We start from the raw sequence: 23,935 nt of genomic DNA on the forward strand, positions 1-23,935 counted from the left end.
TCCAAGGTCATGGAGCTTTACCCGTATGTTCTCTCTCAAGACTTTTGCCGTCTCAGCTCTTGTTGAGGGCTTTACCTGTTTTGTTCTTCCTCACAGATGGTGTGAGGTAAGGGTCCAGCTTTGTTCTTTTGATGTGGACACACTCCTTTCTCCAGACGGGGACGGGCTCTGTGAGTCCGAGGTACTTGTCTGGGTCCCAGGCTGAAGCCACAAACCTGCCCCACACCCCCGTCTCGTGCCTGACCCTGAGGACAGAAGCAGAGGTCCACCAGTGGTAAAAGTCGTGCCCTACAGAACATAGAGTGTTCATCACCCAGGTGGTTTCATTTCCGCAGTGGGCCGGGCCTCCTCTTGGCTGCGTAGGATCTGAGGCTGGGTCTGCATGTTTCCCGCTTCCCTTCCCGGAACACCAACCCGCCCCCTTCTGGCCTTTCTGACCTCCTTACTCCCCCCCCACCCCCGCCCCCCGCCGCAGTGTGCTGTGACCTGCCTGTCCCAGGGCAGGTGGCGGGCTTGCTGTGCAGGCCTCCTGTGGGGCAGGTCCCCACTGGAGACCTTCCACGGCCATGCCGGACCGCCGGAACCCCTTGGTGCCCTGCATGTCCTCCCTGAGGCCCCGTCTTGCTGTAGCCAGATCCAGCAGGCATGACTGGCCATCAAAAGTGTCCTTAAAACCCTGGGAGGAGGGAGGGCGCCTGTAGCAGTGGTGCTCTTGAGTGGGCACCATGGCCCTGCAGGCACGTTTAACTGGGCATCAGGCAAATCAGAATTTTAATCCAAATGGGGGAGGTCACGCTCAGACTGGGAGGTGATGTACAGGGAGAAAGAATTGCTTTTGTAAAACTAGTTTTCCCACCCTCTCGATGTGGAGCAAAGCCTCCTAACGGCTGACAGGGGGGCAGCACCCACATTCTGAGACATTGCCCTGGCTCCCATCTGCACCCTTCACGCTCACTCAGCTCTCAGCTCCGGGGGGCAGAGCCCCCCCCCCCCAGTTTTACAGATAGGGAAACTGAGGGCAGGAGTGACCTGCCCGCGGTCAGCACAGTGGACACTGGGGCCTAGGTCTCTCGACACTGAGTTCTGTGTGTCTCATCGCCTGCTCAAGAGAGGGGCAGGTGATGGCTGCCCCTCCAAGCTCCAGTCCACCAGCCGCCCTGGACATGGCCTGGTGCTGACTTTGGTTTATGAATGGGTAGTATTAACAGTCTAAGACGTGATGTGTCTCCCAAACTCAGCATGAGGCTGAGAACTTCTCTGAGCCTCAAGGAAAGTGCGTGCCCTGATGGCCCGAAGGCCAGGGTGTTGCTCGCCCTGGGTCAGGGCGAAGACCCTGCCTAAAGTACCCGCCCCCAGAAGATTTATCTGGTGGGTCTTCGAAGCTCAGCTGGTATATATGCTTTGCTGTCACTTGGAATGGGGGGGGGGGCGCTGGGGAATGCTTCGGGGGTGTTTTCTGATTCCTCAACTTGTGTCCTGGCCTGCCTTGGCACCCCCCAGCCATCTGTAGGGGACGTGCTGGAGATGGAGGCTGCTCCCTCTCCACCTGTCGAAAGTCCCCAGGCTTCCAATTCCAGTCTCTTCTTGAGCCGGCTAAATATTTCATTACCCTTTGGGCACTTAGCAGGTGGGAACTTTAGCCTTGTAACTGATCAGGGTGAGCAAGGGTGGGTGGCTATCATTTTCAGTAAATGCCACACTTGCTTTGTGTGTTTCTTTGCTGTGCAGGTGCGGTAGTCACTCAGATGTGCCTTGTATTTGGAATCCAGAGCTTTAACGGCTAAAATGCTTTCTGGAGTCCTTCAGTGTCTCAGGGAACCAGATCCTGTTGGACTGATACTCTGCCTCCCTGAATGACAGACTGACACCCCCCCCCCCAGTCCTGCTCATGTCTTGTGCTTATAAACATCAGGCCCTTAGAGGTGGGGACACCCATAAGCCAGCCTGAAGTTGCCTGATTAACCCACGGCATCTGAAACATATTGCTAATATTCTTTTTTTTTTAATTGAAGTAGAGTTGACACACACTATTATATTAGTTTCAGATGTACAACATAGTGATTTTACATTTATATACGTTACGAAATGCTCACCAGAAGTGTAGTTACCATCCTTCACTTACAGAGTTGCTGTGATATTTTTGACTATATTCCCTATGCTGTACTTTACATCCCTGTGACTTATTTATTTTACAACTGGAAGTTTGTACCTCTTCATCCTCTTCACCTGTTTCTTCCACCCCCCCCCACCTCCCCATTACTTCGTTCTGTGTTTATGAGTCTGTTTTATTTGTGTTTGTTTTGTTTTTTAGATTCCACATATAAGTAAAATACAGTATTTGTCTTTAATTTATTTCACTTACCAGGATACCGTCTCTCCAGGTCCATCCATGTTGTCACAAATGGCAAGATTTTTTTCTCTTTAATGGCTGAGATTCCTGTGTGTGTATGTAACACATCTTCTTTATCCATTCCTCTATGGATGAACACTTGCTTCCAAATCTTGGCTGTTGTAAAAAATGCTGAATTAAACATCAGGGTGCACATACCTTTTTTGAATTGGTGTTTTCATTTTCTTCTGGTAAATACCCAGAAGTGGAATTGCTGGATTGTGTGGTATTTCTTTCTTTCTTTCTTTTTTTTTTTTTTTTAAAGATTTTGTTTATTTATTTTTCAGAGAGAGAGAGAGAGAGAGCAAGTGGCCGGCAGAGGGAGAAGCAGGCCTCCCACCGAGCAGGGAGCCCAATGCGGGACTCGATCCCAGGACCCTGGGGTCATGACCTGAGCTGAAGGAAGACGCTTCACTGACTGAGCCACCCAGGCGCCCCTCTTTAGGGCTTTCTATATACAGTATCATGTCATCTGCAAATAGGCATAGTTTTATTATTCCTCACAGATTTTAATGCCTTTTAGAATTTCCTTTTCTTATCCGATTGCTGTGGCTAGGAGTTCCAATACTCTGTTTTGGTGAGAGTTGTCTTGTTTTTGATCTTAGAGGAATAGCTCTCAGCTTTTCACTGTTGAGTATGATGTTAGCTGTGGGCTTGTCCTATATGACCTTTATTATGTTGACGTATGTTCCCTGTATACCCCCTTTGTTGATAGTTTTCATCATAAACAGATGTTAAATTTTTTTTTTTTTTTTTTAAGATTTTATTTATTTATTCATGAGAGACAGAGAGAGAGAGGCAGAGGGAGAAGCAGGCTCCCAAGGAGCAGGAAGCCCGATGCGGGACTCGATCCCAGGACCCTGAGATCATGACCTGAGCCGAAGGCAGACGCTTAACCATCTGAGCCACCCAGGCGCCCAACAGATGTTAAATTTTGTCAGATGCTTTTTCTGCATCTGTTGAGATGACCATTTGGTTTTTACCCTTCATTTTGTTAATGTGGTGTATCACATTGATTGATTTGTGGATATTGAATCATCTTGCATCCCTGGATTAAGTCCGACTTGATCGTGGTTATTGACCCTTTTAATGTATTGTTAAATTCGGTTTGATAATATTGTGTTGCGGACTTTGCATCCACGGAAAACATATTACTTATATTCTTAGTTCAGCCATATCCAACAGGAATTTTTTTTACTTGATTTTTCTTTAATTGCTTCCATGTACCTACTAAATTTTTACATTTATTTTTATATAATTAATACAATATAGAATAGAATACAGTTAAAGAGTGCAGTTAGTATTGTAAGAAATTGCCAAAATGTCTTCCACAGTGGCTGCACCTTTTTTGCATTCCCACCAATGAATGAGAGTTTTTGTGGCTCCATATCCTTCCAACATGTGGTGTTTTGTTGGTGTACTGAATTTCGGCTGTTCTAATAGGTGTGTAGTGGCTTTAATTTGCAATTCCCTAATGACCTATGAAGCTGTGCATCTTCTCGTGCTTATCTGGCATCTCTGTCTTCTTTCATGAAGTGCCTGTTCAGATCTTTTGCCCATTTTCATATTGGGTTGTTATTGTAGAATTTTAGGAGTTCTATATATTTTTTAAGATTTTCTTTATGAGAGAGAGAGAACACAAGCAGGGGAAGCAGCAGATGGAGAGGGAGAAGCAGACTTCTGCGGAGCAGGGAGCCCGATGTGGAGTTCGATCCCAGGACCCCGAGATCGTGACCTGAGCTGAAGGCAGACGCTTAACCAACTGAGCCGCCCAGGTGTCCTGTCGCTTTATTCTCTTAACCATGTATTGTTTGGGTCCCTCAGCTGACCAGTGGCAGGAGCTCATTCTGCCAGGCCTTCTTCTAGGGCAAGGGGGCCTAGGAGACAAGGTGAAGTGTCCCAGCTTCCGGGAGCTCTCAGCTCCGCCCTGACCCCCATGTTGCAGGTGAAGGACAGACCCTGGAGGTGTGGTGGCTGACTTAGGGACAGTGGCAGGTGTAGCACAACCAGGACTAGACCCCAGACCGGTGTCTCCTGGGCCCACTCGCCGTGGGCATTTCCCTACTGCCTCTTGGGGGCACCTGCCAATGTGGTCTGTGAGTTGTGCCCAGCGGGATGGGCCGTTTGATGCCCAGTGTGTTGGGTGGGGCTGTGGTTGTAGGGGCTGAGAGGGTTACTCCCCTGTCACCTTGGTCCCTTCTCTGTCGAGGTCCGCTCTCCCCAGAGCCACTGCCATTGACTTGACTGTCTTTTGGGGTCAGCCTCCTTAAAATTCAGGGGAGTGTGAGAGCGAGCCCTGGCACCGTGAGACTCAGATGGCCACACTGGCAACTGGCCCATGCTCTCGGTTATTCTGGAGAAGTCCTCAGGACCTGCTCAGCTGCCCGCTTCGGGCTTCACTGCTAGCCCCTGGGTGTGAAAGAGGGCCTTGATCCGTGCCGTGGTGGGACTGGATTGTGCTGGGCGGGTAGGGCGCTTAGTGAGGCCTCCTTCCCACTCTTCTGGGGGTTGCGGGCGCAGAGCTGGTGCTGCGATGCTGGGAGCCCCGTGCTTCCGGCACAGGGACGGCGTAGCTCCCGGGGGACTTGGGTGCAGTTGCTGCCAGCTCTCAGAGAAATGGGCTGAGTTCAGTAAACTCTCCCAGGGCCAGTGGCTACAGTAGAAACCCAAGGTGTTTGCCACCAACATGGGATTCTCCACAAGGCAACAGCGGGGGTAGGGTGGGAGAGATGTTTACTTACTTAAATTGTTAAGTTATAATTAATATAACAGCACATACTTAAAGTAATCTGATGAATTTGACATCTGTACACACCTGGCAAACCATCACCCTAGTCAAGGTAACAACTGTGTCCCTCACGTTAGGAGCTCCCTTCTATCTCTGGAGAAGCCCTGGCAGCCACTTACCTACATTCTGTCGTTGGAGATCAGTTTGCATTTTCTAGAATTTTATAGAAATGGAACCACACAGGATGTGCTTTTTTTTTTCGGCCAGCCTCTTTCCTTCAGCGTGGTCACTTTGAGATTCATCCATGCTGTTGCATGGAGGGGTGGCCCGTTTCTTTTTATTGCTGCATGTATTCCATCGTGTGGGTGGACTGCAGTCTGTCTATCCATTCCTGTGTGGACGGGCATCTCCGTCGTAGTCAGTTTGGGACTGTGACGAGGAACACCCCCATGAACATTCGTCAACAAGGCTTTGTGGGGACACTTGCTTTTCTCAGTCAGAAGGGCAAGTACCAGGAGGGCAATGCCAGGTGATGTGGTAGGTGTAGGCTTAACTGTTTAAGAAACTGCTGACCTTGGGGAGCCTGGTGGCTCAGTCGGTTTAGCACCCGACTCTTGATTTCGGTTTAGGTCATGATCTCAGGGTCATGGGATTGAGCCCCACCTTGGGCTCTGTGCCAGGGTTGGAGTCTGCTTGAGATTCCCTCTCTCCATCTCCGTCTGCCCCTCCGTGCTTTTGTTCTCCCTCTCTCTGAAATAAATAAATCTGAGGAAACTGCTGACCACTTTTCCAAAGTGGGGTGCCACTGCATTTCTGACAGCAGAGCGCGGGACTCCCACTGCCCTCCACATCCTCACCGACACTTGCTATGGTCAGTCTTCTAAATTTTACCTGTTCTGAGGTGTGTAGCAGTATCTCCTTGTGATTTTATTTATTTATTTTTTTTTTTAAAAGATTTTATTTATTTATTTGAGAGAGAGAATGAGAGAGAGAGAGCAGGAGAGGGGGGAGGGTCAGAGGGAGAAGCAGACTCCCCGCCGAGCAGGGAGCCTGATGCGGGACTCGATCCCGGGACTCCAGGATCACGACCTGAGCCGAAGGCAGTCGCTTAACCGACTGAGCCACCCAGGCGCCCCTCCTTGTGATTTTAATTTGTATTCTCCTAATGTCTAATGATGTCAAGCATCTCTTCATGTGTGAATTTTAACACCCACAGTTCTTGTTTTGTGAAGTGTTTGTAAAAAAGCCTTTTGCTTCTGAAAAAAATTGGGTCATTTGTTTTGTCACCGTGAAGCTTTGAGAGTTCTTTTTGTGGTCTGTACATGAGTCTCCGTCCTTCCTGCCTCTGCTGGCCCCAGGGCGGGAACTTCTGTGGGAGGACAGTGGCCTCTGACTCTAGGAAAGACCGCTGGGGGTTTTCTCCAGTTCTCCATTCTGAGTGCCCTCTGATCGGTTAGGCTGATTGACCTTTGAGTTTGGAGTTGTGTCTCTCTCACATCCTGCCTTTCTCCTGGGCTCTGGTCTGTGGCAGCTCTGACCTTCTCCAGCTTCCAGATGCCTTGAAAGCTGAAGAAAACAGCTGCCACAGATGTCTCAGAGAAATGCAACCTTGCTCGTGCGTAGGGTCCCCGGAGCTAGTTGACTGCTTAGTATCAGAAGCTCTGAAGCCGCCGCCTTGTCCAATGCGCGTGGTTTTCTTCGGGCTCAGTTCTGCGAGCTCTCTCCTGGGCCTGAGTGTTTGGAGGTCTTGCCGAGGCCGAGAGTTCTGGAGGTGGAGGGGTGGGCCTGTTTCCCCGCAGTGGTCTGCAGCAGGTGTTGTGGTGACCGCTTTATTGTGCTGTAACTCGCATCCTGTTCGTCCCTTTAGTCTTGAGTGCAGGTCCGTGTTTTCTGGTGTATTCACAAGCTGGGGCAACATCACTGTGATTTAAGTCCGGAACATTTTCTTCACCCCTGAAAGAAGCGCTGTGCTCTTTACCTCTCTCTCCCCATTCGCCTCCCCCAGGCCATGGCTCTGCCAGTCAGTCCGCTTTCTGTGTATGGATTGGCCTGCTCTGGACATTTCGTGTCAGCGGAACCGTGCCCTTTGTGATGGCTGCTTGTTCAGCATCGTGTTTCCAGGATTCTTCCTCATGGTAGTGTGCATCCGTACCCGATTCCCTTTTATAGTCAAATCCTATCCCATCGTGTGCATGGACGGCATTTTATTTGTCTGTCCCTGCGTGATGGGCACCTGGGCTGTTCCCTCCTCTTTTGGCTATTAGGGTCATGTTGCTGGGAACCTTTCTGGACATCTAGTTTTATCATTTAAAGTGGTTCTTGGGTGGCACCTGGGTGGCTCAATTTGGTGAGATTCTGCCTTCGACTCGGGTCATGATCTCCAGGTCCTGGGATTGAGCCCCGCATCGGGCTCTCTGCTCAGTGGGAAGCCTGCTTCTCCCTCTCCCTCTGTGATCTCTCTTGCACTCACTCTCTAATAAATAAATATATTTTTAAAAAATCGTTCTTGGTTAATTTACTTATTTATTTTTCAGCAAATACTTTATACTTGAGAATCTTTACAGCTTACATTTCCATTCCATTATTATAAGACATGAAAAACAAAAAATTGCAAGTAGCATACAAACTATAAATACAGCCTTCCCACTTTACTAACCAAATTCTTACTTTCCAGTGTTACTTCCCAATTTATGCAGGAAACTGCCTGCAAAGCTGAAACTGGTTAGAAAATTCCTTATAGTTTAAAATATCTTTCTAATTTTAGGAGAAACCAAATATCCAAGCATCAAAATTAAAAATAAACTGAATTGTCACAGTCCATTACTGTTATTGTTACTAGATCCACTTCATTTGCAGGTGTCCAAAATAGAAAATGAATAATTCTTTATCTTCAAATTCATCTGTTCTTAAAATGCTACTTAAAACTTTGGTGGTTTTCTGGTTTTTGAAGTACAATGAGATGATCAGGCAGAAAGTCTGGTTTTTTCCTGCAGAGGGAAACACTTGAGAGCTTCAACAGGAAATCTCTGCTGTATTTAATTCTCTCTTTTTTAACTGGAGACTGATGTCGCTGTCGTTCATTATGACCTTGAGAAAAGGCTTGCATTCCGTTCGTCTTACATCTGCTAACTCCACTTGGTAGGCAGTGGGTGTTGCATGATTATTCATTTTGAAAGTTGAAAGGCAATACTGCTCCAGGGGGAGAAAAGTCAGATGATGAGCAGGTCTTGCTGGTTGAAGCGGTTTACCACTCAGTTTTTTGGTTTCCATTATCACAAAGACCTTGAGGTTCCGTACGCCTCAAGGTCGGGGAGGATTTCAGGACAGGAGTGTCGCCATGCTCAGCCCACACGCGGCGACCCAGTGCCCCGCTGCCGGGAGAGGAACGGCTGCTCGGGGCCAGGGGCGGCGGGGGTGGCCGGTTCTTGGTTAACTTAGAACATGAGAAACCACCTCCGGGTTGTTCCACTTTGTACTTATTTACTCGGAAGGCTGGCGAGGGACGGTTCCTCTCTGTGGGAAGTCGGCGTGGTTGTGGAAGTGAGGCACCGTCCTCGCCGCTTTGATCGAGCTCTGGGTGGACTCGTAGGTATTTCCCTTGTTGTGTCACTTCCTGCAGATTTCCCTCATTGCATTTCCCTGTTGGGTTGGTTGGTCTTTTTTTTTAAATCTCAGTTCTCCTGGTTTAGGGTGTGTGCATGTACCCATCCCATTGAGCCTGCCTGTCATTCAGTGGATCGGTCCAAATCTGAAAGATGTCTTCCCTGTGAGGAGAAAATAGGGAGAGAACTCCATTTGGGTCTGAACTCTGCGGTGTGTCTCAAGCTGTCCTGTAGATGGCGTTTTCTCAGTCCCGGGTTTGGGTTTACTTAGCCAGCCGTGGCAGCATCCCCGGCCGGCGCTGGCGGACTTCTCCATGAGAGATTGCTCACTCCGGTGTGGCCGCTTTCGGGATTCCCCGCGGGCCCCGTGAGGACTCTCTCTTTAAGCCAGGCTTGGAGCATTTTAATGATCTTCCCATAATTGAGAAGGAATGTGGCGGGTCAAGTTGTGCCTGCATCTCGTCCCTGAGTCATCACCCCATCACCCCATCACCCGGGGGGTGTTTTGCCGGGAAGGAATGCAGGTCTTTGCAGCGTGCGGGAGGCTGCGTCGCCCCTGGCCCAGCACCCTCCGGGGACGCCACCTCGAAGGTGCCGAATGCCCCGTCCTCCAGGTCTGAGTGGTGCGGGCCCGGGGCCACCCTCCTCGCCTCTGCGGGCCTGCTTTCCTCACAGGTAGAAGCTGGGGCTTGAAGTGAGTAATTTCCAGCATCTTTTTCGACTCCAATTTCCTGTGATTTTAACGGATCTGAAAAGGTCACGGGCACATGCAGTGTTGGGAGTGGCGGGTGGCCGCTCCTTACCTGGGGTGGGCCGCGTGCCCAGCATCCCCAGGTTGAGACCAACGGGGAGAGAGAAGCCACTGTTGCTTAGGGAGGCGGCCATGCCTGCATGAAGGAATGGGGCCAAGTCCAAAGGGCACAGCATCCGGGCTGAGGCCCCCCCTCCGAGTCCCATCTGGCCGGGTCTCGGGAAGGGACGAACAGAGACCATGCTCGTGCTTCGGTGGGGCGCGTTCCTGAAAGTGTTGAGGAAGGGAGCTGACGAGGCCTGTCTTAGGGAGAAGGCCAAGCTGTAAGACAACTGTGGGATGGCTGGGGGTGGGAGGGCCTGGAGGGGGCCCTGGTTGTGGTTCTGGGTGCCTGGACACATGGCTCTAGGATGCCCCGTGGCTAGAATGGACACCCATGACCTTGGGGGCCTTTTCTCTGACCGGCAGGTGATAGATGGGCTTGACCAGACCCAGCACATGGCCCACTGTGGTGATCTGGATCCTGAGTGGCCTGTGGGGGCAGCACTCTTGGCCTTTTCCAGGGGAGGGGAGTGGGGCCAGGCTTCTGTGGGCAGGGAAGGCAGGGGGAGGGGTAGGCTGCTGACCAGGTGCACACGGGGCCTGAGCGCCCAGCTGACCGGAGGGGACCTAGGGTGGGTGGGGTGGTGGCCTCCGTCCATTCTGTGTCTCCCAGGCACTGGTTCGCTCTTTGATTTGACACCTGTTCACGGCACTTTGCTTTGTGTCCTGCGTGGTGCCCGGTCCTAGGGAATAGCAGTGAGCAGGATGGCCCTAGGCCCTGCCCTACAGGAACAGTCCTCGGGCCTGCCTGCAAATGGGGTCACTTCTATTCAGGATGAAGCACCGTCACGGACAGCTGAGGAGCCGAAGGAGGTCTGCCATCCTGCCAGGGCCCCCATCGGGCTGTGTGGGTGGGGGAAGGCTTTGGGGAAGGTTTTCCGCCCAGACTCTGCCCTGACTCCCCTTCCTCCAGGTAAACATTTCGGGTGTGGTCGGTGGGCCCGTCAGGACCCCCTCCCCTGCCCAGCTTCCGGGCGCTAAGCTGAGGACAGCCTTGGCCCTTCCTGCCCCGGCCGGCCTTCCTATGGAACCTGCCGCTGTGGTGGTCAGTCTGGAATTTTGCTTCTGTCTCCTTTCACAGAAAGGTGGGAGGACTTGGGACAATGGTAGTTGTGCCTTTAGGAGCACTTGGGCCGTATTTTAGGGAGGACGCCAGGAGCTGGGAGCATGCTGGCCTTTGATGAGTGAGAGCGGCCACAGGCTGAGTTTGCCTGAACCTCACTGGTGCTCTGGCCTGTTGGTCTCTTGAGCGCACTACCTACCGGAGTTGCCCCACAGGCGAGGTGGACCCAGTGCCCAGGAGCCAAGCCAGGTCGACAGTTTTCAGGAAGAGTGCCCTCACGTGCCCTGCATGGGGGTGGCACGGGCGTGGGAACAGTAATTATGCATCCAGCCTCCTCTCCCGGGGCTGCCACCGTCACACCCGCTCCCCGGCCACTCTGATGGCTTGCCTTCTTTCTTCCCAACACCCAGTGGGAGGGGAGAAGGGCAGGCCCTCCCTCGGAGATGGAAGGTCTGCTCCTGGCCGCCTGGCACCCTAGAGGGGAGGAGACAGGTCTGTGTGGTGGCGGCGTGGGCCGTGGCCGCGGGAGAGGGGCTGGGGTGGGGGGGGTGGAGCTGGCTGCTTCCCCCGCCCACTTCCCTTCCAGTGGCTCACCTGGCCCCTAAGGCTCTGGGAAGTAGCCTTGGGACAGGTGTCAGATGCCGACCCCTCTGGGCAGGATGTTGGCTCTGCCCCTGATGCGGCCCCTCATTGTGCCTCTCATGCTGGCCTGAGACCCTCCTCCCCTGTCTGTCTCAGGAAGCTCAGAATGCTGGCCGTGGAAGGCTGGCAGTGGCTCCGGGCCTGGGGCCCAGCCTTTCCCGAGGCCCTGGACAAAGTCTGGGTGGGCGTTTGCCCTGTCTCTCGGCCCCCGTCTGCGTGACTTCTTGATCTCGTGGCACAGCAGCGGAAGGGCTCAGAGATGTGCTTCTTCTCCACTGTCATTATTTACAAAGCGAGGTTTCTATGACAACCGGCTTTTGGTAGACTCCTCGGATTGGTGAGGCAGCCTCTTCCTGGTTAGACTGGGCAGCCTGGCTTGCTGGGGACTTGGGACGGTGCTTTTGGAGGGGGAGGGGGGTGGCTTGGCTGCCACTAACCCCCTTGCTTCTCTCGGGACCCAGGACGAAGCAGCGGGCATGGCTTCCCAGTTGAGCAGGTACCACCCCGTCTTGCACCCCCTCCTTCTCTTGTGGGGGCCACTGCCGCAGATCGTCTGTCTGGGGCACTTTGACAGGGTCAGGTGGGAGAGCGGATGCGGCCCCTGTGTCCAGTGGGTGGGCTGGCCGGCTTCACGGGGCCAAGGACAACTGCCTGCTCTGGTTCTTGCTGTCTCAGGATGTTAGGTGGGCCTGCAGCTGGGACCGGAAGTCCAGCCCCTGCATGACCTGCCCCGGAGCCCGGCAGGGTCACACCCCGAATGCCCGCAAGAGGCCAGCCGTGAGGGCTCAGCACCCTCCCTCCAGGCTGGAGGCCTCGGGATGGCGGCAGCTGCTTCTCTCGGCAGCCTTACTGCTCCCGGTGCTTCCCTTTCTCTTGCCAGCCGGGTTCTGTGGTTGTGCGGGGCGCCGCTCTGCTTCCTGCCGGCTCAGCCGCCCCTGCTCTGGGTTCTTGGGATCCGTGGGTGCTGGTCAGCTGGCTGCACCTGGAACCTTCTCCCGGTTCATTCCCCTGTCCCGGCCAGAGTGTGAGCTGGGCATTCGGGTGTGATTGGCACCTCCCACTCCTGCTCTGGGGCCTGGACGAGCCCCCAGGGACTTTTTCCTGGCCCAGCCATTTCTCCGTCCCTGCCTCACCTAGGGGCTGTGGTGGGGGCTCTGGGGTTGAAGGAACTTTGCTGGAACCTTCTTAGGCAGCAAGTTGGAGAGGATAAGCAGTGTCACTGGGGCTTCTGATTGGCAGGGTCCCCCATAGAAAGAAGAGGTGTTCACATGTGCCTGCTGGGGATTGGCCCCATCCCCCAGCCCACATGGTCCTGGCATGTGCCTACCCCCGGTCAGCCCCACAGCTCCTTTCCCACCAGGAATGGCAACGCCTGCTCTTCCTTGTCTCTCTGCCAAGGTGGCGGCTCCCTGCACCGAGCACGAAGGAAGCTACTGCTGTGGGTTAGGTCAGGGCAGAAGCTCCCTGGGGTTGTCCCTGCCCAGGATAGCCCTCGCTGCCCAGCAGGGACCGGCCCAGGGACCTTTGGCACAGTCTGTGAGGTGTCCTTAGCACTGCTCTGCAGGCCCCCGCCTGGACCACAGCAGCAGGCCCGGTGGCTCTGTCTGTATTTGGTACAGGTGGAAATCCCAAGAGGACTTCATCTGTCCCGGAAGTCCGGCTGGGCCTGGTGCTGCCTGCTACCTTCTACCTCAGAGAGCTATTTTAGCTTTCACTGTTGGATTGAGGACCCTCCCCCACCCCCAATTACCACGGAACTCATGCTGCAGTGCTGTATTTTATTTTATTTTTTTTTTTAAAGATCTTATATATTTGAGAGAGAGAGTGAGAACAAGCAGGGGGAGCGGCAGAGGGAGAAGCAGGCTCCCCGCTGAGCAGGGAGCTGTACTCAGGGCTTGATCCAGGACCCTGGGATCATGACCTGAACCGAAGGTAGATGCCTAACCGACAGAGTCACCCAGGCGCCCCTGCAATGTTGTATTTTAGCGGGACATTTTGGTGTCAGAGTCAGAGAGGCTGGCTCCACGCTGGCGGGCTGCAGGAGGGGTGGGCAGTGCTCAGCCTCGGTGCTGGGGCCTGGCTTGGGCTGGCCGGGCTTGGGGTGCAGGGGTGAGTGTTCAGGCTCGGGCTGCAGCCACAATCCCCAGGTCCTGTGGGGCTCACTTGTCACTCACTGCTGTCTTCTGTGTGTGGGGCACCGCCCCCCTGACTGTGGGCATCCTGTGGCTGCCATAACCAGTGACCGCAAACTGGGTGGCTTAAAACAACAGAAATTTATGTTCTCACAGCCTGGAGGCCACAAGCCCCAAATCCCAACTCCCCCTCCAGTTAGACATTTCGGGTGTGGTCGGTGGGCCCATCAGAACCCCCTCCCCTGCCCAGCTTCCGGGCGCTAAGCTGAGGACAGCCTTGGCCCTTCCTGCCGGCCTCCTTGCTTGGCGGGGAGGCTGCTCCTCCCTCTCCCTCTGCCTCTCCCCCTGCTCCTGCTTTCTCTCTCACTCTCTCTAATAAATAAAATCTTAAAAAAAAAAATGGGAAAACAAAATTTGAATGAGGGACCACATGTTCTCCTGGCTGCCCTCGCTCCTCAGACACCTGCCTGCCTGGAGATGAGCAGGCGAGGGGCGCGGGAGCTCTGGGGAAGCAAGCTGGAGAGGCCCCGAGGGAGTGACTGGCCTTTCAGGACAGCCCTGCCCAGTAGCTCCTGAGCAGTGGGGGCCATTTGGGGCCAAGGGGCGTGGAGTGAGCTGGGCTCTGGTCTCCTTGCCTCTGCAGTAACTGCAGAGTGTGGGTCAGGATCAGGACCCAGGGAGGGAGGCTCGGGCCAGCACCCTGTGCCTGAGTGGCCAGCTGGCCTGGGGAATTAGGACGGTATTTGTAAAGGACCCAGGGTGACCAGGAAGGGTGGGGGATGGCAAGGATCCCAGTGAGCTTTCGTGCCCGACAGCATGTGGTCTGGAGCTCCTGGCATTTACTCCCAAGTGCCCGGGCTCCTGGGGGCAGCTGGATGTTGATGATGTGGGGTTTCTGGGGACCCTCAAGTGTCGCAGGATGGCCGCAGGCACCATCTCAAAGGCTGCCTCCTTATCAGTCTCTTCCTCAGTGCCCCGCCGGATGTGGGCACTTCCTGTCTGCCCTTCTGTGGGCCAGCCATGGGGGCACAGCTCCACTTGACGGACAGGCACAGGAAGCCCCGAGGGGGGAATCGGGCTCCCCCAGAGGCAGGCTCTGGTGCTTCTAGGGAAGGCTGGACTCAGGTTTCCCCGAAGTTCTAGAACCCAGGGCTCTGCTCTCCCTGGCCAGCCCCCTGCCCCCTTGCAGCCCCTGCAGTCGGTACCTGTGCCCCGGGAGGACGACCCTCTGGGCAGAAATGACCCTCTGTCCTTTACTAAGTTGAAAACGGATACCAAGGAAAGAGGTTGATAACAGCAGTTTTTGTTATTTAAATTGGCTACCTCTTATCTCAGAAATTTGGGCTAATGCTAAGGTTTTGTTTTTTTTTTATTTAATTTTATTTTTAAGCCCGAATTTTTAAAAACTGGACAATGTTTCTAAAATTTTTATTATTTTATCTTTCCGGTTTTATTGTGATGTAGCTGACGTAGAACGGGGTGTTAGTTTTAGGCATGCGAGGTGATGTTTGGTACGTGTCTGTAGGGCAGAAGGTTCACCACAGTGACCCTTGACCTCTGTCGCCTCACAGGTTTGGAGATTTTTTTCCCCTGTGGTGAGAGCGTTGACCATCTACTTTCTCAGCAGCTTCCATGTGTCCGGTGCAGGACTGGTACCTGGAGTCCCTGTGCTGTCCTCACGCCCCCAGGACTTGTTTACCTGGGGGGTCACCCCACCCTGCCGCCCCCCTGCCTGGCCCCCAGCAGCCAGCGGGCTGTTCTCTGTCTGAGCTCCCTGTTGTCAGATTCCACATGTACGTGAGATCACATGGTGTTGTCCTTCTGTCTCCGACTTCTTTCACTCGGCGTGATGCCCTCGGGTCCATCTGTCATCAGCAGTGACAGAATTCCCCCCCGCCCCCCCCCCGTTGGTTTCCGTATCCCACGAGAGCTTTATCTGTTCACCCCCCCACCCCCGGATGAGCGCTGTGGGGGCTCAGCTGTGGTGAGTGCCACCGTCATGAACCTGTGTATCTTCTGACCTCGACCTTAGGTTTCCTCGGGGTAAATGCGCAGAAGGAGGATCGCTGCATCATGTGGTTCTGGCTTTAATTTTTTAGAGATTGTGGAGAACAGCGTCTGCACGGTCTGCATCCCCAGCAACTGTGCGCGAGGGTTCCTTGTCTCCGCATCCCGCGCCAACCCCTGTTCTCTTTTGTCGTTTTGATCATAGCAGTTCTGACAGGTGCGAGGTGATCTCTCATGGTGGTTTTGATTTTCATTTCCCTGATGATGAGTGGTGTTAAACACCTTTCCATGTACCTGGTGGCCATCCCTATGTCTTCTTTAGAAAAATGTCTAGTGGGTTTCTTTGCCTGTTTTATTTTTTTAAGTTTTTTTAAAGTAGGCTCTGCACCCAACATGGGGCTTGAACTCATGACCTGAGATCAGGAGTCGGATGTTCCACTGACTCAGGTGGCCAAGCACCCCTCTTTGTCTGTTTTATTTATTTATTTATTTAATAAAGGTTTTATTTATTTATTTGGGAGAGAGAGACAGAGAAAGCGACAGCATGAGCTGGGAGGAGAGGGAGAAGCGGGCTCCCTGCAACGTGGGACTCGATCCCAGGACCCTGGGATCATGACCTGAGCCAAAGGTAGATGCTTCACCAACTGAGCCACCCAGCTGTTCCCTCTTTGCCCATTTTAAAATCAGATTTTTTTTTCACTGTTGTGTGAGCTCTTTATATATATTTTTGATATTAACCACTTATCAGATACGTGATTTGCAAATACTTTCATTCTATAGGTTGCCTTTTCATTTTTTTTTTAAAGATTTTATTTATCTGACAGAGAGAGCACAAGCAGAGGGAGAAGCAGAGGGAGAGGGAGAAGCAGGCTTCCCCCCGAGGAGGGAGCCTGATGCGGGGCTCGATCCCAGGACCCCGGGATCACGACCTGAGCCGACGGCAGCCGCTTAACCGACTGAGCCACCCAGGCACCCCTGCCTTTTCATTTCATTGATGGTTTACTTTGCTCTGCAGAAGCTCGTTTACTTTGATCAAGTCCCACTTGTTTATTTTTGCTTTCGTTGCCTTTGGTTTTGGAGTCAGATCTAAAAAACCGTCGCCAAGACTGATCAAGGAGCTTTTACCGCAAGCCTGTGTTTTCTGCTAGGAGTTTCATGGTTTCCAGTCTTTATCCATTCTGAGTTGACTCAAGAAATATTTTTTTTTTAAATTTTTTATTCTTATGTTAATCCCCATACATTACATCATTAGTTTTAGATGTAGTGTTCCATGACTCATTGTTTGTGCATAACATCCAGGGCTCCATGCAGAACGTGCCCTCCTCAATACCCATCACCAGGCTAACCCATCCTCCCACCCCCTCCCCTCTAGAACCCTCAGTTTGTTTCTCAGAGTCCATTGTCTCTCATGGTTCGTCTCCCCCTCTGATTTCCCCCCCTTCATTTTTCCCTTCCTACTATCTTCTTCTTCTTCTTCTTTTTAAACATATAATGTATCATTTGTTTCAGAGGTACAGGTGACTTCTGTCCTCTTCATTTTTCTTCCTTTTCCTTTTTTTTTTTAATTTTTTTATTCTTATGTTAATCCCCATACCTTACATCATTAGTTTTAGATGTAGTGTTCCATGATTCATTGTTTGTGCATAACACCCAGTGCTCCATGCAGAATGTGCCCTCCTCAATACCCACCACCAGGCTAACCCATCCTCCCACCCCCCTCCCCTCTAGAACCCTCAGTTTGTTTTTCAGAGTCCATCATCTCTCATGGTTCATCTCCCCCTCCGATTCCCCCCTTTCATTCTTCCCCTCCTGCTACCTTCTTCTTTTTCTTCTTTTTTTTTTCAAGAAATATTTTTAAATGGATGTTTGAGAAGCCAAGTGAAGCTTCTTTCCGGTTCTCTGGGGTTCCCCTGGCCTCTGCCCAGGTTACCATGACTGCTGCCCCAAGTCAGTGAGGCAGGGCCAGACAGCCATGTGACCTGAGTGGGTCTCGGTTCTCATAGCCGGCTCTCCCCCAGGACAAAGGGGTCACACTTGGGGGTGGGCAACAGTCCGCTGTCAGTCACGGCAAGATGTCCATGCTCATTTGCCGAGAAAATCACACCTTCTGGCTCTGTCTTGGAGCTTCCAACCTTGCAGTCGGTTGGGTAAATATTTACCCGGAGGGAAGAATACTGCTGGTGAGGATGCATTGTATTGGCCGTGTGCCAGGCACTGCGGCTGGGCTTGTTATCTGCATTATCTCGCGTGAGTCTGTCCTCCCCCGGTCAAGTGCAGTGGTTCAGTTATTATGCCTATTTTAAAGACAAGGAAGTGGAAGAATGAGAGTTTGGTCAGGTCGCCCAGCTCACCCATAAGAGCGGGAGCCAGGAATGGTCTCGGAGTCTGACTGGCTAGACTGAGCTGCTGAGTGGAGCTGTCAGGAGATCCTAGCCCCAGAGGGTGGCAGAGCTCCCTGGCCCCGAGCCCCGGAGCAGAGGGTGCAGGTCCTGGGGGCTGCGCTGGGTGAGCCCAGGTGGTCGGCGGGCACACTGAAACTGTGGCATGTGCTCTGCCCGTCCCCTGTCTCCAGGCCTGAGGCTGCTGAGGGCAGATTTCATTAGCCTGACTGTGGTTTGGGAAGGTGCCAGCTTGGCTGGGGTTGCCCACTGTAGGAGCACCAAGCTGGCTTCTTGGGATTCCAGAGATTTCTTGGAGTCTCCCTACCACTGGCTGCCCACAGCAGGGATGTAGTTTTTCCTCTTTGGGGCAATGGGTGGCATTTCAGTCCCCTCCCCCGATCCTGGAGGGCTCCCAGCTCTCGATCCCGGGGGACTTAGCCCCCTCCAGGTGCCCCCAAGGAGCTCGGCAGGCCAGGGCAGGTGGTGCTGGGTGTTACCCCGCTGACAGGAGTCTCAGAGCTGTGGCACGTTTCCACTTCTCAGAGAAGCCGAGGCTGCATGCGTTAGCCCCTCTGGGACTCCTGAGGGTCGTCTTCCACGGGGTCACGGCCTATGTCCTGGTGCTCATTCAGCCCTGTTGGTCGTTGGGGAGCCTGGGAACCAGGAAGGGCAGGTGTGCTGGGAATCCCAACGGCCATGCTGCCGCCTTGCTGCCTTTGCCAGAGGCCTCTGCTCTCACCCCTTCCCGGCTGGGTGCCTGTGACCCCGGGGATACAGTCCCGCTGTCTTCCTGCCTCCCTCCCTCCCTCCCGTGGAGACAGGACCCTGCAGCCCCTTGTCTGGGGCTGTCAGATCAGCAGCCCACTCTGACCAAACTCCCGGAAAGTTCTTTTTCCTTCTTCGGGAGTCCTTGGTCTCTTTGGAGGACCTTCTCCTCACCCCGGGTTGTCGCTGTTCATGAGTGACATCCTTCTCAAGGGCCTCATCCTGCTGCTTCTCTCTCCTCGGCCTAGGATCATGCGACCGGATGATGCCAATGTGGCTGGCAATGTCCACGGTGGGACCATCCTGAAGATGATCGAGGAGGCAGGGGCCATCATCAGCACCCGACACTGTAACAGCCAGAATGGGGTAAGTATCTGCGGGCTGTCACCCAGCCTGCTTGGGATCACCTGAAAATTCCAGGCCCAGGAGGCCTGGCGACCCTCTGTGTGTGGCATCGCACCACTCTTGGGTCAGGACAGGAGTTTGCTTGGAGTGTTCCCCTCCTTTGTCCCCTGGGCCTTGGGAACTTCTGGAATCCCTGGATGGGACCCGTTGGAATGGTGCTTGGTTTGGGACGTTTGGGACTCATCAAGGAGGAGGGATGGGAGACAGTCAGAGAGTAAGCTGGGAGCTGGCTGAGAGCTGCCTTTAAGCTCCTCCCCCTCCTTCCAGAAGAGTCTTGGTTTCTAGAATCCACGGGAGCCTGGCTGCCCTGGGCCTGACCCCTCCCCTGCCCCATCGACACCCCCAGGGGCAGGGTGGGGCCTGGGCAAGCACTGGCACTCTTGCCAGGGAAGCCCAGCGAAGCCCTGCCGGAATGCCCGGAATGAGGGCCAGGCTTTCTGCTTTTGCAGCTTGGGCAGCTGGGGGGCATTTGGCCCATCCTCTCCTGCCCTGCCTCCAGCCCTGAGGGACCTGACTTTTCCTCTCGAGGCTTCTCCAGCTGCCTCGCTCGGGGAGGGGGGGTCTGTCTTGTGCCACACTGCCACCTGGGGGCCAGCAGAGATGCAGTGCCACTAGCCTCTGTGTCCAGTGTCCTGTGTCCCCGTGGGCCTGGACCAGCCACCTGCTGGGATGAGAGGAGGAATGCATGCTGGCTGGAGGGGCAGCGGGAAGGAGAGAGAGAGCGGCATGCACGCGTGTGTGTGCGTATGCGTGTGCTTGTGTGTGTGGGCACCAAGCCAGGGGGAACGTTTTATTTTATTTATTTATCTTTTTTTTTAAAAAGATTCTAATTATTTGAGACAGAGAGAGGGAGAGCACAGAGGGAGAAGCAGACTGCCTGCTGAGCAGGGAGCCTGGCGTGGAACTCGATCCCACGACCCAGAGATCATGACCCGAGCCAAAGGCAGACCCTTAACTGAATGAGCCACCCAGGCGCCCCTAGGGTGAACGTTTTAATGGGTGGACACAGGCGAGGGGGACCTCGGTGTGCTGTGAAGGAGGGGCTCCCCTGCCCAGCTAGGAGTCCGGATTTGTTCAGGTGCCCTGGGAGTTCCCGGGCAAACCAGGCCATGTTCAGAGTGCGCCTTCTGGTGGTGGCGGGGAGGATGGGCCTGTGCCTGTGGGGCGGGGTGGGGGTGGGGCTGGCGTGAGGGCCCAGCACCTGGCGGCCCCCTGAGACAGACAGGGAGGGTCCGGGCAGGCCTGGCGGGAGAGGCCAGGCACTGGGAAGAAGAACTTTCGGATGGCGGAATGGGGGAGAGGGGAGCCTTGGGTGGCGAGGGCCCACATAACTGCTGCTGGGTAGCATTTTGCAAAGCTCTGAAGTGCTTCTGCTCATATAATCCTCCCCAAACTGCATTATTATCCCCGTGACCCCAGTTGCACAGGGGAGGACGTGGAGGTACAGAGAGGCTGCATGCTTGCCCGAGGCCACGGGGGGAAGCTGGGGGTAGGTCGGCCATGAATCCTGGCCTCGAACCTGTGCTTTGAGCCCCCGGAGGGAGCCTGGGGGTACAAGAAGGATCATTTTGACATGTTGGCTTGCAGGGGTCTCAGGACTGGTGGTCCCAGGGTAGGGGTGCAGAAGTTCCAGGCTTGGGAGGGGGTGTGAGCCCCAGGCAGCTCCAGGTGGTTAGACACTGGCATGGGGGCCAGTGCTGGCCTCTGAGGGGCTTCGCTGGGGCTCTGGGTCAGGGAGGGGGCACCCTCACCCCACCCACCTGGAGGTCTCATCTAGTCTATGCCTTTAGTACCGTCATGTAGCCCTGGGGTTCTGTTTCCAGCTGGGACCTCTTGGTTGGCTCCATCTGGATACTTAGTTGGCCCCTTGACCTTGATGGGCCCGAAAAGACACCCTGGACCTGTCCCCAGGCTGCTCCTCCCACAGTCTCCCTCTCCTCTGTACATGACTCTGGCATCCGGTTACCCACACTCAGAACCTGGGGCCTTCAGTGACCCCATTCTTCTTCCGTTGTGGACACTGGTAGCCGATCCTATTGGCTCCACCTGCTGGGTAGTTGTGGATCTGAGCACCGGCCAGCTCCCGGATCTCCTGTCCCATGCCTTCCCTTTAACATTCCCTTGGGCCACACTGGCTCTCTTGCTGCTGCATGAGTGGCCAGTGTTCCTACCCCAGGGTCTTTGCACTGCCTCTTCCCTCTTCCTTTGAGCTGCTCTTCCCCCAGATAGCGGCATGGCTCCCTCCACCTCCTTCCAGTCTATGTAAATATGACCTCCACTGAGGCCTTTCCTGATGACCAGCTCCCTCCTTGCTCCGAGCTGTTCTCCACAGCACTGTCGCTCCTAGAACATTGTGCGTTTTGCTCATTTATCTTTGGTCTGCTCACCTCTCCCCTCCACCCCCATTAGAGTGTAAGCCCCTTGAAGGGAGGGACTTTTGCCTTCCGGTCCCTGCTGGATGCTCAGCATCCGGGTAGAGGCCTGGAACACAGTGGACTCCCATTGGCGATCTGCTCATTGCCAGTGTCCTGTGGAGCACTTCCGTTTAATAGGCACTTACGGTGCACCAGCGACCACACTGTGTGCTTGACCTTTTCTTTGCGGAATCTTCCCAACCGTTGTCTTAACCCCACGTTGTGGGGGAGGTGCGGAGGCCTAGAGAAGTTACACGGCTTCCTGAAGGTCCCACAGAGTGGTCTCCTCTACGGTGGCGTCCGCTGAGTAGGGCAGGTGCCGGCCAAACGGTCATAGTAGTGGGGCGGACCTTTCTGGACCCGCTTGTGCCCATGTCTGATCCCCACGCATCTGTAAGAGGGGGCGGCTCAGCCCCCTCTCCACGGATCATGCCCTCAGGTCCTGGTGGCACCCTGCCGGCCCCACTTACTTCTGAGTCTGACAAGGTCAAGAGCCAGGGAGCAGCAGAGCTGGGAGTTGAGCCCAGGGCCCCTCGCTGTCCGTTCTGGCTCTGCATCAGCAGCTGTTATCCTGGCTTCACGTGCCGTGGCCGCCCTGGAGCCCAGCCCCCATGGTTTCCCCCTGAGCCCTGCGAGTGCCGTGACACTGGTCACCTCTGGGAGTACGGCGGAGGGCACTTCCTGGGGTAGACTAATGAGAGCGCTCCCGGGAGGGGGGCTGCCCCTCCTGCTTTAAGCCCCCGAAGCAGAGAGGTCCAGGGCTGTGTCCGAGGCACAGGCAGCCAGAGGTGTGTGTTCAGCTTGGAGATCCTCCTACTGCGTATAGATGTTCATTGGCTCCTTTTTTGAATTTTTGGGTCGCACCTGTTCTTCACGGAATGCCTGAGGCGGGCCCAGTGCCCTGCTAGGCCCCTGGACAACAGCTCACGGTCAAGTTGCCTCTGCCCTGGGCCCAGGCCCATGCTGCCCGCGCCCCAGACCGGTGGAGAGCCCCCAGGCAGCCCACCTGTCTCTTAGGCTGCCCTGCCTATGAAGGACTCTGGAGTGGCTGCCCTATAAACATTCATTCTCTCTTTTAGAACCAAGCTTAAGATTCCTAACAAGCAGCTTCCAACCCAGAAGAGCAGGTTTGAGGCCTCTGCCAGGCGTCTCGTGCCAGGCCTGAGGGCGTCCTGTGGCAGGTGTGTGTTGACAGCATTCCCTGGGAGAGTGTGGGGAACTGCTCTGTCTCCTCCTGGGTCACTGTGTCCATGTTCCAGGTCATGGAAGGGAACAGAAATGGCACCTGCCAAAAGTTCACACCACTCTGAAGTACAGGGACTAAAAAGTCAGCCAGTCTGCTCGTCTTCTCTGCCCCTCCAGCAGAGTCCTGGCCCCACACCTCCCCTGGCCCTACAGGCCCTGCTGACCCCTTAGCTTGCACCTCCTGCTGTGCACCCCTCCCCCCAGCCTCCACCGTGCGCAGTCCCGCCTGCTCCCCCCTCCCCTGGGGTACACACCTCCATACCTGCCTCCTCCCGATTGACATCATTTCACTCGGGATGCGCCCTCTGTGGGGAGGCTGCCCCCCACCCCCAGCACTTCCCACACTGCCCCCTTCAGAACACTTGCCACCGGGGGGCATTGTCCTATTATTTGTCATCTGTCCCCCTGTCGGAACCCAAGCCGAGGGCAGGCGCTCTGACTCACTCCCCTGAATCCCGCACCAGGTGCAGAGCCTGGCTCCACGCATGCCAGTATTTCCCGCCTGATCTACGATCTCGGGTCCCCTGGTGTACCCGCAGTCAGCCATGGCCCAGAAGCAGATGACCCTCCCTCTGACGGAGCGTCAGAGGGTCAGTAGTCGCCTAATCTGTGTCACCTGCCCACATCGTTCACCTCCTTCGTCTCAGCACGCCGGCATTTCATCCTCTCTCCTCCTCCCAGGAAGAAGTACACCGAGATGGAGCTCAGGTCCATCCAAGACTAAGCTGCATTCCCATTAAAAATTATTCATATATATATGCATGTGTGCTACCCATGTGTGAGTGTAGCCATACCAAAGTTTAACCGCTCTCCAGTGAGGACACCTGGTTTCATTCCGGTTTGGGTGTTGCTGACAGCGCCTGGATAATTCCACCAAGCCGCCCAGAGGTGGGCCTCTGTTCCTGTGCTGCTCGGCTCTGCGGGTGCCTTTCCAGCTTTCTGCCAGTGGGTGGTGCTGTAGCCACAGAAGTCTACTTAGAGGCGCACTTCGTTTTAGTGCCAGTGTGACTTAGGGGGCGAGTGGGGGGAGGCCGGTGCAGATCGGAGTGACCACAACTTAGCCCTAGAACCTTTCCCAGCCACTCTGGTCCCCTGCTTGCTGAGACCTGACTCTGGCACGTTTATAGGAACAGAAACTGGAGGAACCCCCAACCCCGTGTTCCTGACTCACCCGGGAGGTGTGAAGGTGCAGGTTCCCTGGCTGTCCCTCCGGAGAGGCGGGGCAGGTCCCATCGGCTTGACGTGGGCCGGGGAAGTTGCGTGTCCGGGAGGCGGCAGGTGGACTTTGCACAGGTTCCGCAGGAGGTGC

The 23,935-nt window shown here is 54.6% G+C and overlaps 1 protein-coding gene and 1 pseudogene across 2 annotated transcripts in view; one reads left to right on the forward strand and one right to left on the reverse strand.

Moving 5' to 3' along the window:
• ACOT7 (acyl-CoA thioesterase 7) overlaps window positions 1-23,935 on the forward strand; it is a 105,988-nt gene that overhangs the window by 17,007 nt on the left and 65,046 nt on the right. For both annotated transcript variants that reach the window (XM_054513172.2, XM_045898831.3), the window contains exon 2: window positions 18,811-18,928. In XM_054513172.2, the coding sequence (XP_054369147.1) occupies window positions 18,811-18,928 (118 nt within the window). The remainder of the gene's footprint in view (window positions 1-18,810; window positions 18,929-23,935) is intronic.
• LOC123860131 (uncharacterized protein C8orf88-like) lies at window positions 7,656-8,387 on the reverse strand (annotated as a pseudogene).

This window comes from Mirounga angustirostris, unplaced genomic scaffold (genome assembly GCF_029215605.1).
Source record: "Mirounga angustirostris isolate CCGP_5_RB_7025 unplaced genomic scaffold, mMirAng1.0.hap1 SCAF_4, whole genome shotgun sequence".
Taxonomy (NCBI): Eukaryota; Metazoa; Chordata; class Mammalia; order Carnivora; family Phocidae; genus Mirounga; species Mirounga angustirostris.